Source organism: Neofelis nebulosa, chromosome 4 (assembly GCF_028018385.1).
Source record: "Neofelis nebulosa isolate mNeoNeb1 chromosome 4, mNeoNeb1.pri, whole genome shotgun sequence".
In the NCBI taxonomy this organism is placed as follows: domain Eukaryota; kingdom Metazoa; phylum Chordata; class Mammalia; order Carnivora; family Felidae; genus Neofelis; species Neofelis nebulosa.
Genome location: NC_080785.1, coordinates 53,777,044 through 53,790,079, shown reverse-complemented (window position 1 = coordinate 53,790,079; position 13,036 = coordinate 53,777,044). Strand labels below are relative to the sequence as shown.

Here is a 13,036-nt window from a genome sequence, read left to right as displayed (position 1 = left end):
TTCTGAGATGCCTTTTATAAGCTTCCTCAGAAAATCCTGTGGGATTGAGCACCAGTCACCCATAGCTGTGACCAACTCCATAATATATTGTTATGTTAGCTTTCTCTAACTTCTCCCTTTCTGATCCTTCTCTCTGATTCCCTCAGATTACTTCTCAAATAAATACCTGTATGTGAGTATTTGTCTTAGGCTTTGCTTTTGGGTGGCTGGTAAACCCAGGCCAAGATGGGTACCAGGAATGGCCTTAAAAAGCAAACCCTCTGGTTTGGATTCTGTGACTGGATCATTCACTGGACTGATGATAACAAAGACCCAATAGCTAGTGGTAAGTGGTGTAGTGATAACTTCTGTCACGGGGATGCGTCACAGTTTCTGAATTGGATTTGGGTAGGGTGTAGGTGGAAGGTGAAGTGTTAGGTTGCACAGTAGCTGTGGCATTACAGTGAAATGAGACTAATGGAAATCATAAAGCTGGAGATGTTGGTTAGCTATTGTTAACTGCTTTAACAAGCTTGAAAAAAGAAAATGGCATAGGTTCATGTTAGCTATTTAAGTCAAGGTATGCTGTGAAAGCCAGAGTGCTGCCTCCATAGCACCCTTTAAGGAAAAATCTCATCTGCAGACGCTGGCAATCTGTGCTGATGATCCAGCCCAAATAGTAAAGGTGGCAAGGCCACAAAGGAAACTGAATGCACAGCCTCAATCGTCTCCTCCAGCAAAGTCAGCATGCTGACAGGAAAAGATTAGAACCTTGGATCATAGAATGGGAATATTTGTGTTGGTGAGCCTGAGAAACTTGAACTCTGATGTTCCCTTGGTTCTCTGAGCCACAGAAGCAGACTCTTCTCCTCCACTTTGCTGATGGAGATCAGTGTACACTTGTTTGGAGATCCTGCATAGAATTTATTGGGGGCACTTGCATTGTAAGATGATACTTGCCCTCCTCAAGACCCACCCCTGCTACCTCTCCTTACTCCAAACTGATAATTAGGATCAGGTCTCAGCATACCCTAAGTGGGGAAATACAGTCCTTCCTATAGGAGGATAAGTTACAACTGAATGAACTGCAGGTTCTTCTTAAAATGTATTGGCAGGAACCTGGGAAACATGCCTGGCAGTAGGTCTCGAAGGTGTTGGAGGGGGATGGAATATATGGCTTGATAGGAGAGAGTAACACGGTAGCACTTAAACTCCTAACTTGGGTTTTAATGCCTTAGATATCTGGAGTTGGTCCTAACACTGCTAGGGTGGCATCTGGAAGATATGGTGGAAATGCTAGAATTTATCTGGCATGGTATTGAGGAAGGGGTCACAAAACTCAATGAAGTCACAATGTTAGAATGGATGTGTTGTTTGAAACTTCAGAAGCTACCACTTGAGCATTTTCCCTGTGAAGGCTCAGATGACACTCACAATTAAGGCAATAAAAAATGTAATGGTGAAGAGTATACTGGCAATTTTGAGAAGATTGGCTGTGGCTGACATCTACAGGCTAGAATTGATGGTAGAAGATGCTGCCATGATCTTGGGCTCCTTGATATCAATGTAGATGATGGGATGCAGTTGAAGGCCAGGTTGTGGAACTGAACTGTCAGATGCCCAGTGGACATAATTAATGGATACCAAGGCATGGATCTGTGAAGGAATTTAAAATCGTGGTGTTCCAAGGGGCAAGATAGAAGGACAGCTGATTAGGTTGTTATTTGATTTGTAAATCCACTTGTGTAACTACTGTATTCTTCACCTAGTTTTCAGACTTCAGGTAGGTCAGATCTAGAGCCCACTCATAGCAGGGAGAGCCCAGATTCCCTTGAGGAGGGGTCCTCCAGTATACATGATAAACATCATGTATATACTTGCCCCAGAGAGGCACCCATTAGTGTAACTATGCAGTGGAGAAAGAGGAATACTCAGATTTTTCAACCAAGGACTTTTGGATGTAGCATCTGAGCTCATATGGATCCCAAAGAACCCAAAACACCATTGTGGTCCTCTGGTTGTATGCAACCCAGTGATAAATGGAGTCCTAACCAAAGTCTGTCCCAGTGAGTATAATGTATCTGGCCCCACTTTTTGTTTATTTCTAAAGTACCTAAATATATATAATTGGGACAGATATACTCTACTTAGAAGCTGATAGAGTCCTTGAGCCTACATTGACAACACTTGCTTCATGCCCCAGATACTGTTCAGATGCTGTAGGTTTGGGTCAGAGTCAATGACCCAGGGGCCTCCCTTGACCAAAGCATTATGTAGGCACAAAGTCAGTAAGGATATAGAAGACTTGAACAACTATTAACCAACTTTATGTAATTGACATTTACAGAACACTCAACCCACATTTTTTTTTAAGGCACATGAAACATTTACTAAGATTGACCACACTCTAGGTCACAAAACAAGTCTCAATACTTTTAAGATAATTCAGGTCATGATGTCTTCTGATCATAATGGAATTAAATTAGAAATCAGTAACAAATATATCTGGGAAATCTCCAAAAATTTCTAAGTTATATAATATCTAAATAATCCATGGGTAGAGGAAAAAAGTAAAAAAAGGAATCAAAATACTTTTAACTGAATGAAAATGAAAACTATTTGTGGGATTTAGCTAAAACAGTATTTAGAGGAAAATTTATAGCATCAAATGCCTATATCAGAAAAGAAGAAAGATTTCAAATCAGTTTCAACTTAAGGAACTGGAGAAAGAAGAGAAAATGAAAACTAAAAAAAGAAAAAGGAAATAATAAAGACCAAAGCAGAAATATAAAACAGAATGCAATAGAGAAAATGAATAAAACAAAACAGTTTGTTTGAGAAGACCAATAAAATTGATAAACCTCTATAACCAGACTGATCAGCAAAGGCTAGAAAGAAAGAGAACACACAAAACACCAATATTAGGAATGAGAGTTATGACATCACTATATGTTCTATTAGAAGGATAATAAGGGAATGTGATAAACAACTTTATGCCAATGAATTTGACAACTTAGACTGAAATAGATAAATTCCCTGAAATACAAAAACTGAAGCTCATTCAATAATAAATAGATAACCTGTTTAGCCCTTTATTGTATGCTGTTAGCTCATATATCAATTAAAGAACTGATTTATACTTAAAAATCTTCCCACAAAGAAAATTCCAGGCCCAGATGGCTGTACTGTGAATTTTACCAAACATTTAAGGAGCAAAGATGACTAATTCTATATAGCCTTTTCCAGCAAATTAAAGTTGGGAATTCTTTACAACTTAATCTATATGGCCAGCATTACTCCGATATGAAAACCAGACAAAGACATCACAAGAAAAGAAAGTTTCAGACTAATTCCTCTCAAACATAGATACAAAAATTCTTAACAATTTTGGCAAATCTAAGAATATGTAAAATGGATAATATTTCATGATTGAATGGGTGTTTTCCAAGGAATGGAAGGTTGTCTTAACATGAAAATTAATATAATTCATCATATTAACAAACTAAAAAAGAACCACATGACCATCTTAATAGATGTAGGAGTACTTGACAAAATTCAACACACATTCAAGACAAAAACTCTCAGCAAACTAAGAATTAAGGTAATTTCTTCAATCTGATAATGGGTATTTACTAAAAAGCCACTACTGACATCATAGTTAATGCTGAAAGGCAAACGCTTTCCTCCTCAGATGAGGAACATGGCAAGGATGGCTGCTCTTGGCACTTGCATTCAACATACTGGAGGTTCTAGCCATTGCTATAAGGAAAGATAAAAGAAAAGATATCCAGATTGGAAAGGCAAAAGTAAAAGTCTTCATTTGCGTGTGACTTATATGCAGATAATTCTATTAAATATACTAAAAAAACCGGAAATAAGTGAATTTAGCAAGGATGCAGAAAATAAGATCAATATACAAAAATTATATTTCTGTATACTATCAACAAAACAACTAGAAATTGGAATCAAGAAAATAATAACATTTACAATAGCATAAAGAATTCTTAGGGATAAATTAGACAAAGATGTACAAAACCTTTTGTACATTGAAAAATTTGTTCATTGAAAAAACATTGAAAAATACAAAATATTGCTCAGAGAAATAAAGTAATATATAAAAAATGGGGATATATACACAGTGTTCATAGATCAGAAGACTCAATATTGTTAAGATGTCAATTCTCAGTGTATAGATTAAATGTAATTCCAATAAAAATCTCAGCAGGGGCGCCTGGGTGGCGCAGTCGGTTAAGCGTCCGACTTCAGCCAGGTCACGATCTCGCGGTCCGTGAGTTCGAGCCCCGCGTTAGGCTCTGGGCTGATGGCTCGGAGCCTGGAGCCTGCTTCCGATTCTGTGTCTCCCTCTCTCTCTGCCCCTCCCCCATTCATGCTCTGTCTCTCTCTGTCCCAAAAATAAATAAAAAACGTTGAAAAAAAAAAAATTAAAAAAAAAAAAATCTCAGCAGACTTTGTGTATGTGTTGTGTGTGTAGACATTGACAAGTTAATTCTAAAATTCACACAGAACTGCAATGCTAAAACAATTTTGAAAGAGAACAATATTGGAAGGCTTACAGTACCTGCCTTATAATAAGTATTTGCCTATAATAAGTCTTAAATACTTATTATAAAACTACAATAATCAAGATGGTGTGTTTTTAGACTAAAGCAAATATATTAATGTAACAGAATAGAGAATTCAGAAATAGTCCTACACATATATGGTCAATTGATTTTTTTTTTAAATGTTTATTTATTTTTGAGATAGAGAGTGAGCAGGGCGGAGGGAGGAGGGGGAGAGAACGCGCACGAGAGAGAATCCCAAACAGGCTCCACGCCATTAGCCCAGAGCCCAATTCGGGGCTTAAAACCATAAACCATGAAATTTTGACCTGAGCCAAAACCAAAGTCAGACAACTGACTGAGCCAGCCAGGGACCCCTGGTCAGTTGATTGCTGACAGTGATGTTAAGGCACTTCAATGGAAAAATAATAGCATTTTCAACAAATGGTGGTGGAAAAACTGGACATCCAAATGCAAAAGTATAAACTTTGATTCATGCTTTGCATCTTACACAAAAATGAACTCAAAAAGAATTATAGATCTAAACAAAGCCTAAACATGTAAAATTTCTAGTAGAAAATATAGGAAGCTTTTGTGAACTGGGTTAGCCACTGATTTCTTAGATACAACACAAAAGCATGATCCATAAAAGACAAAACTTATAAATTGGACTTCATCAAAATCAAGAACTTGTGCTGTTTGAAATACTCTTTTTAGAGAATGAAAAAATAAGCCACAAACTGCGAGAAAATATTTGCAAATTTGAAGGAGTTATATCCGCAGTATGTAACAAACTGCAAAACTCAATAAGGAAAGAATTCAGTTAAAAAATGGGAACAAGTTTGAACAGACACTTTACCTAAGAAGTTGTATGGTTGGGAAATAAACATGAAAAGATGCTCAACATTTTTAGTCAAGAGAAATGGAAATTAAAACTACAAGGAGATGCTATTGTACATAAATGTCTAAACTTAAAAACATGGGCCATATATAGTCGGTTAAACATCCTGACTCTTTTTTTTTTTTTTTGCAACTTACTCTTGATTTTGGCTCAGGTCATGATCTCATCCTTTGTGAGTTTGAGCCCTGACTGGGGCTCTGCCTTGCTGGTGTGGACCCTGCTTGGGATTCTCTCTTTCCCTCTCTCTCTCTGCCCCTCCCCTGCTTTCTCCCCCCCTCTCAAAATAAGGTAAGTAAACTTAAAAAAATAAAAATAAAAATACAGAAAAAGAAAAATAAATCTATATATGGGGCACGTGAGTGGCTCAGTCGGTCGTGTGTCCAACTTCAGCTCAGGTCATGATTTCACGGTTCATGAGTTCGAGCCCTGAGTCAGGCTCTGTGCTGACAGCTCAGAGCCTGGGGCCTGCTTCAGATTCTGGGTCTCACTCTTTCTCTGCCCCTCCTCCATGCTCTCTTTCTCTCTTTCAAAAATAAACATTAAAAATAACAACAACAACACAGACTGTATAAGATGATGATGAGGATACGGGGCAACTAGAACTCTTAAACACTGGTGTGGGAATATAAAATAGTAAAACTATTTTGTGAAAATAGTCTAGGAGTTTCTTAAAAATTTAAACACATGCAATAATATGACCCAAACATTCTACTCCTAGGTATTAACCTGGGAGAAATGAAGGCATATGCCCATACAAAAACTTGCACATGAATGTTCGTAGCAGCTTTATTTGAAACAATCCCAAACTGGAAACAATCTAAATATCTATTAAAAGGTAGATAAATTGTGTTATATTCATGTAATGGAATAGTACTCAGCAATAATGGGCAATAAACTGTTTATACACATGACAAAATGGATGAATCTGAAAATAATTATGCTGAGTGAAAGAAACCAGACAGAATATACATAGTGCATGATTTCATTAACGTCAAATTCCAGAAAATGCAAACTAATGTATGGTGACAGAAAGCAGAACCTGTCACTTTGAGTGGGGGTGGGGGGGGGAAGCCAAGTATTTTTCTGGGGCATGAGGATACTTTTGAAGGTGGTGAAGGAAATGTTACCTTGATTGTGAGGATGATTTCAACAGTTGTATACATATGTTCACCTATAAAATTGCATACTTTTAATAACTGCAGTTTACTGGACATTAATCATACCTCAGTAAAGCTGTTAAAAATTAACAGGGATGGGGTGTTTGGGTGGTTCAGTGGATTAAGCCTCCAACTCTTGATTTTGGCTCAGGTCATGATCTCATAGTTTGTGAAATCAAGCCCAGAAATGGGCTCCATTCTGAGAGGAAGAGAGAGGAAGAGAGAGAGAGAGAGAGAGAGAGAGAGAGAGAGAGAGAGAGAGAATGAGAATGTTAAATGAGCTCATGCTAAATTCACGTGACATGAGCCGAAATCAAGAGACCAGGGCTCAACCCAGCTCAACCCACTGAGCCACCTAGGCGCCCAACAGAGATAACTTTCAACTGTTGTGCAAAGTTTGCCACAAATAGGTGCATATAACAGCTAAGCTCTACTAATTTTTGTTCTTTACTGTCCTGAAAAAAGGCCGCAACAAGAGAAAGATCTGATGCTAAGGTTTGGCTGGGAAGTGCTTGTAAAGCTACTGATTTAAAAGTCACATTTCATTTACTTATCTTCCAACTTGTATAACAAATGTTGGGATTCTTCTATTTCGGTTGTTTTAAAATTTAAATCAATATGAGCAAATTAGTAGACTGTGGAATCCAAACCACTCTCTTCCGTCATTATTTGAAGCCTTGTAAAATTAACCGCCCACCTGCCAGCGCGCGTGGAGCGCGGAAGCTCAGGAATCTCCGCACTTGCAGCCTCTGTGCGCAGCGTTCCCCGTGCGTGGCCCCGCCCAGCACGCCGTGCCTCAGGCCCCAGGCTTTGGCGGCCACGTGAACCAAGCAGCGGCTCCCGAAAAGCCAGGGTGATGGCGCAGCAACGTGGGCGCAAGCGCAGTGCGGGGCCTGAGCGACCTAGGCACGCGTGGTAAATCTCTCTGCACGTGCGCGACGGCGGGCTGACGGCAAGCCGCGGTGGCGGGCGGTGGAGGGCTGAGGGCCCAGCATGTGGGGTCAGGGGCACTTTTCTGGAGCTTCTGTGGTGGAAAGTGTGAGGTCAGTGGTAGTCTTTTTGGTAGGTGCGGTTGTAGCCGCCGCAAGGACCGTCTTTTCACCTCTGCTTGCCGTTTAGGTCTCCCAAGTATGGGGTAAGGCCCATTTCCCGGCCTTCCTTCGCCTTGGAGCCGCCCACCTATTTCTGAGGGTGCCGGGCACCCCCGGTTTTGAGTGCAGGGCTGCGAGGCGAAACCTGTTTACAAATAACTTGGGCCTACGTAGTCTCGGTGTTGATAGGGTCTTGCAGGCCTGTTGTGGGGTGGAATTCTCTTTTCCCGCAAATTCTGTGCCATTTAAACTTCAAAATCCCTCATAAAATAGGTGTCAAGGGGCAACCTGGACTCACTTATTCCGAATTTTGCCACGAATTGGAGATTTGGAAATGCCATCTGGTAATCCACTTTTGCTGGAAGCGGGTACAGCGTCGGTTTCTTCATAATCATCGCGGCAAAGTCTTTTTGACCCCTTTTAAAATCAGATTTTATGATGAACCATACAGCTTCTCGGCATTTCCAGATATTTTCAGTTTTACTAAATCTAAGCCAATGGCTTAAAGAGAAATACAGTCTCTCTCAACATTTCATCTTGGTTTTACGACTTTTTGCTCAATTAAATAAAAAAGTATTTTTGACCAGTAGTGGAGGTAGGATACGTATTTTGAACACCTTTTCATGCAGCTTAATGTATGTGAAAAAACTATATAAGGTATAACAAAAACCAGAAGAATAAAAGTTTAAAATTTTTGACTTTTCTTTTTTTTAACCTGGGACGATTTTTCTCTTTCTGTAAGTACTTGAGGGAGCATTTGAAACTCTGGTGTAACACAGTTCTTCGGTAACTTTTAAAGCTCTTAAAAAGTCTGTTTTCTGTTTCCTTCCAAGAACTAACATTTATGTAAAGGGCAGTATTCTAGTATATTAATGATAAAGTTATAAACGAGTAGACATTTATTTTGAAATATTTTGGAGTTAGAACGTATAATACTATATAATGAAAATTAGTTTTGAAGTAATAGGCAAAATTTGATTTGATTTTGCAGTCTTTAATTGAAATATCTCTTCAAAAATAGAAATCACTGTACCTTTTAAATAAAATTGATTACCAGTCTGAAGCGTTTGGTCTCTGTATATTTGTAGTGTTTCTTTTTGTTTGAATTGTAGAAGTCCTGCTCTCCTTTTGGGAGGGCATCACTTTTTTTGAAAGAATATGCATATTGTTCTGAAGTATTGATTTATGTAACTGACTAGAACGTGTCTAGATATCTACTTCAGTGTAAATTTGTAAAATCTTGGCTAAAAGAGATAATTTCAAAAGATGGAGATTGTATATGATGAAATTGCAGAGTACAGTATACTCAAGACAAGAATTATTGGAGAAAATCTCTCAGGTCATGTTTGATATAGAGGTTGAATTTTGATAACTTTAGGAACAAAACATACTTGCAGGAATTTGAACATTATACAGTTTAGGCTTTCTTGATTCACTGTGAATGGACAGATTATTAGAACTTAATTTAAGGTATTGAATTGTTTTAGTTTTTCAGGAATTGCCCAGATGGATGAAGATACACATTACAATAAAGGTACTGACACTAAAAATTATTTTTGGATGTAAGAGCTAGATAATCTTGATTAATTTCTAATTTTCTTTGCATTTTGATTTGGTTTTAGTTGAAGATGTGGTTGGAAGCCATGTGGAAGATGCGGTAACATTTTGGGCCCAGGTAAATAGCCTGGTTGATTTCTTTCCCCATCCCTTTCCTCCACCAACCCAGGTCCTGCTCAACAGAAACAAAAACAAAAACCCCAGAATATAGATATCCTTGTCATTCTCAGTGCCTAATTATTGAACATTTAACACAAGCCATTTTTGGAAGCACACTGGTTACAGCTGGGACTTACTACCTGAGTTATGAGTAGTATGCTTATAATGCACTGAGTTAAAAAAGAAAGAAAGCAGCAAGATTATAGTTGTGGTTTCAGAATTACACTCAATTTAACACCAACAATCTAGGCTGCATAAATTACTGAATGCGCTAAGAAACTTGTATTTGTGAAGTTATAGCCCCATCTAGGGGTCTTTTATAAGATTGTTTCTTGAAAGATATTACCTTTTTAATGTAATTTTTTTTAATACTTTAACTTTGAATTTGGCATATAATCTCTTTTTCATCATGAAGTTGGAAGCACTAGTGGAACATTTATAGTTTTCTACGGACTTCAAGTCAGATAAGTTTCCTTAGGTTTAAATATAAAGCAAAGTACCAAAATGCTTGTGTTCTAGAATTTAAAAAGGTGAATTCCTCTAATTACACAATTACTCACTAGTTTTTAATTTTGTGAACTACACATAATATGGGAGGGAAAGGTATGGCATTTTTCTGTAAGAACTGCAGTATGAGAACTCTTTTGTGGTGGTGGAGCGAATTGGCGATATAGGAAATAGAATTTACGAGAAGAAAAGTTGTAGAAGAATTCGATTAACCACTGTTCTTATATCTATATAGAAAACACTGTGGAAGGGTGGTATTCATAGAAAACTTGTGGTAAATTTGTATTTCTGCTTATGCAAATATATTCTACCCAAATGTTTTATGCATGTTGTCTCTGTATTAATAGCAACTGTGTCACTCAACAATGTCCCAGATTAGATGATAGATATGTTTAAGCTCATAGCTTAAATAAGATTTTCTAGACCAGCACTGTCCAGTAGAAATGTGTGAGCCACATAAGCAATTTAAAATTTAGCAGACTCACGAAAACCTAAAAAGAAAGGGTGAAATAAATTTTAATATATTCAATATATCCAAAATATTTCAAAATGCAGTTAACACAGATATATTTACAAGTATTTTATTTTCCTTTTCGTATTAAGTTTTGAAATCTGATGTGTATTTTAGATTTACAGTATACTCTATCTCAAATCAGACTAGCTACATTTCAGGAGGGTATTGCCTATTGATCAGTGCAGCTGTAGACTTTGATTTCAACTGACCTTTTTGTGAAGCTGTTGATTGAATTTGGAGTTATTATTTTTTAATTTTTAAAATTTATTTATTTATTTTGAGAGAGAGAACCAACAAGGGGGGGCAGAGAGAGAGGGAGACAGAGGATCCGAAGCAGGCTCCACGCTGACAATGGAGAGCCTGATGTGGAGCTTGAACCCACGAACTGTGAGATCATGACCTGAGCCGAAGTCGGATGCTTAACCAATTGAGCCAACCAGGCACCCGAATTTGGAGTTATTATTTAAACCAGGAGTCAGCAAACTATTCCTGTAAAAGATTAGATTGTAAATATTTTTAAGGATAGTGGGCCATATAGTCTATAGTAACTATTCAACTCTGTCAGCTCTGCTGTTGTAGTGCAAAGGCTTATGAAGACAGTACATAGATGTGGCTGTGATCCATTAAAACTTTATTTACCAAAGCAAGTGGTGGAGGCCAAAATTTGCCAACCTCTGATATCAACCATGAAGTGGAGGCCTTGTAGAAATTTAAACATTTTAAGAAGTTATGAAACATGTCATAAATGTATGAAAAGATTAAGAATTAAAGCTACTAATGGCATTCATATGAATTGAATGATTATTTCAAGAAGCAAATTATAAAATTTGACTGGAGTTGGAATGGGATATAAATAAAGAATAAATATTCATAAATATGTGGAGGCTGATCAAGATGAAGTTCTTCTCACCTATACTCTCTGTTTTTCTGACTCCATGGATTTCTGCCATATAGGCCACTTATATGAGAATTTTTGGTAGGCCAAGTGGAATGAGTAGCAGCTGAAGGAATCCTAAGTGGCCTTCACTTTTTTTTGAAAGAAAGATATTTCCTTATTTTAGTCATATAGCTACAAAATATTTTGTTGATATATTAAGAACATATATGTACATTTATTTATTTTGAAATAACTTTAGATTTATGGGAAGGTCATAAAATTAGTACAGAGTCTTTCTTTATACCCTTCATGTAGCTTCCAGTACTGCTAACATTTTACATAACCATAATACAGTTAAACAAAGCCAGATAATTAGCTGCAGCCTGTATTCAACTTTCAACAGTTTTTTCATTGTCTTTTTTTTAAAATTCCATTTTAAATTAAAAAAATGTTTTATTTATTTTGAGAGAGTGTGAGCGCATGCATGCGTGAGTGGGAGGGGGCAGAGAGAGAGAGGAAGAGAGAGAATCCCAAGCAGGCTCTGCACTGTGAGCAAGGAGCTTCACTCAGGGCTGGATCTCACGAACCTTGTGAGATCATGACCTGAGCCAAAATCAAGAATCGGATGCCTAACCAACTGAGCTACCCAGGTGCTCCCATCTTTTTTTCTAGTCTAGGATCCCTCATTGTATTTAGTTGTCATTTTTTTTAGTTTCTTCTAACTTTGGTTTGTTCTTTTATTTATCCTTGTCTTTACTGATTTTGACATTTTTGATGAGTACTGGTCACTTATAGACTATTTCTCAGTTTAAAGTTTTGATGAGTACTGGTCACTTATTTTATACAACATCTCTTAGATTTGTTTGATGGTTTTTCATAAATAGATTGGCTGTAATACTACAGAAATGATACTTTGTCCTTTCTAGTGCATTATCTTGGGGATTCATGATATTGATAAATCATTATTGATAATGTTAACCTTTATCCACTTGGTTAAGGTGCTATCTGCTGGGTTTCTTCACTTTAAAGTTACTGTTTTTCCTTTTGTAATTAATAAGTGTTTTAGGGGTGCCTGGGTGGCTCAGTCAGTTAAGCGTTCAGCTTTGGCTCAGATCATGATCTTATGGTTTATGAGTTTGAGCACTGTATTGGGCTCTGCACTGACAGTGTGGAGCCTGCTTGAGATTCTCTCTCCCCACCCCCCCGCTCTGCCCCTCCCCCACTTGTGCCCTCCTCCCTCTCCCTCCCTCCCTCTCTCTCTCTCTCTCCCCCCCCCCCGAAAATAAATAAATAAATAAATGTTTTAGAGGGAGATACATTAAGATTGTCTAGTTGTATTTCTCTTCAACTTTTCACCCACAAATTTTATTATTTATTACTGTAGTCATTGTCTAATGATGATTTTTTTAATTTCTCGTATGCTTTCTGCATGTATTAATTGGAATTCTTCTGTGAGGAAGTGCTGTATCTTCTCCAATCATTTACTCAATTATTTAGGTTAATATGGACTCATGGTTATTTATTCCATGGGCTATAATACAGCACTATCACTGCTTATTTTGTTGTTTACATTGTTGCAGCTTTGGGCATCAGGAGATTATTCACATAGGCTGTTGTGCCTTTTAAAACATATCCCCATTTATTTTTTGAGCATTTCTTTACTTTCTGGCATGACCAAAAATTCCAGGATCATCTTTTTCCCTATCTTCATCCTGGAATCCACCACTCTCCA

The 13,036-nt window shown here is 37.5% G+C and overlaps 1 protein-coding gene across 4 annotated transcripts in view; it reads left to right on the top strand.

The window, feature by feature from the left end:
• Positions 1-7,402: 7,402 nt before the first annotated feature.
• STK31 (serine/threonine kinase 31) overlaps positions 7,403-13,036 on the top strand; it is a 76,486-nt gene continuing 70,852 nt past the window's right edge. The window contains exons 1-3 of one of the 4 annotated variants that reach the window (XM_058724813.1): positions 7,403-7,514; positions 9,178-9,224; positions 9,313-9,365. In XM_058724813.1, coding sequence (XP_058580796.1) covers positions 7,456-7,514; positions 9,178-9,224; positions 9,313-9,365 — 159 coding nt within the window. In that variant the 5' untranslated portion in view covers positions 7,403-7,455. The other 3 variants (XM_058724809.1, XM_058724810.1, XM_058724812.1) reach the window with 3 other exon arrangements.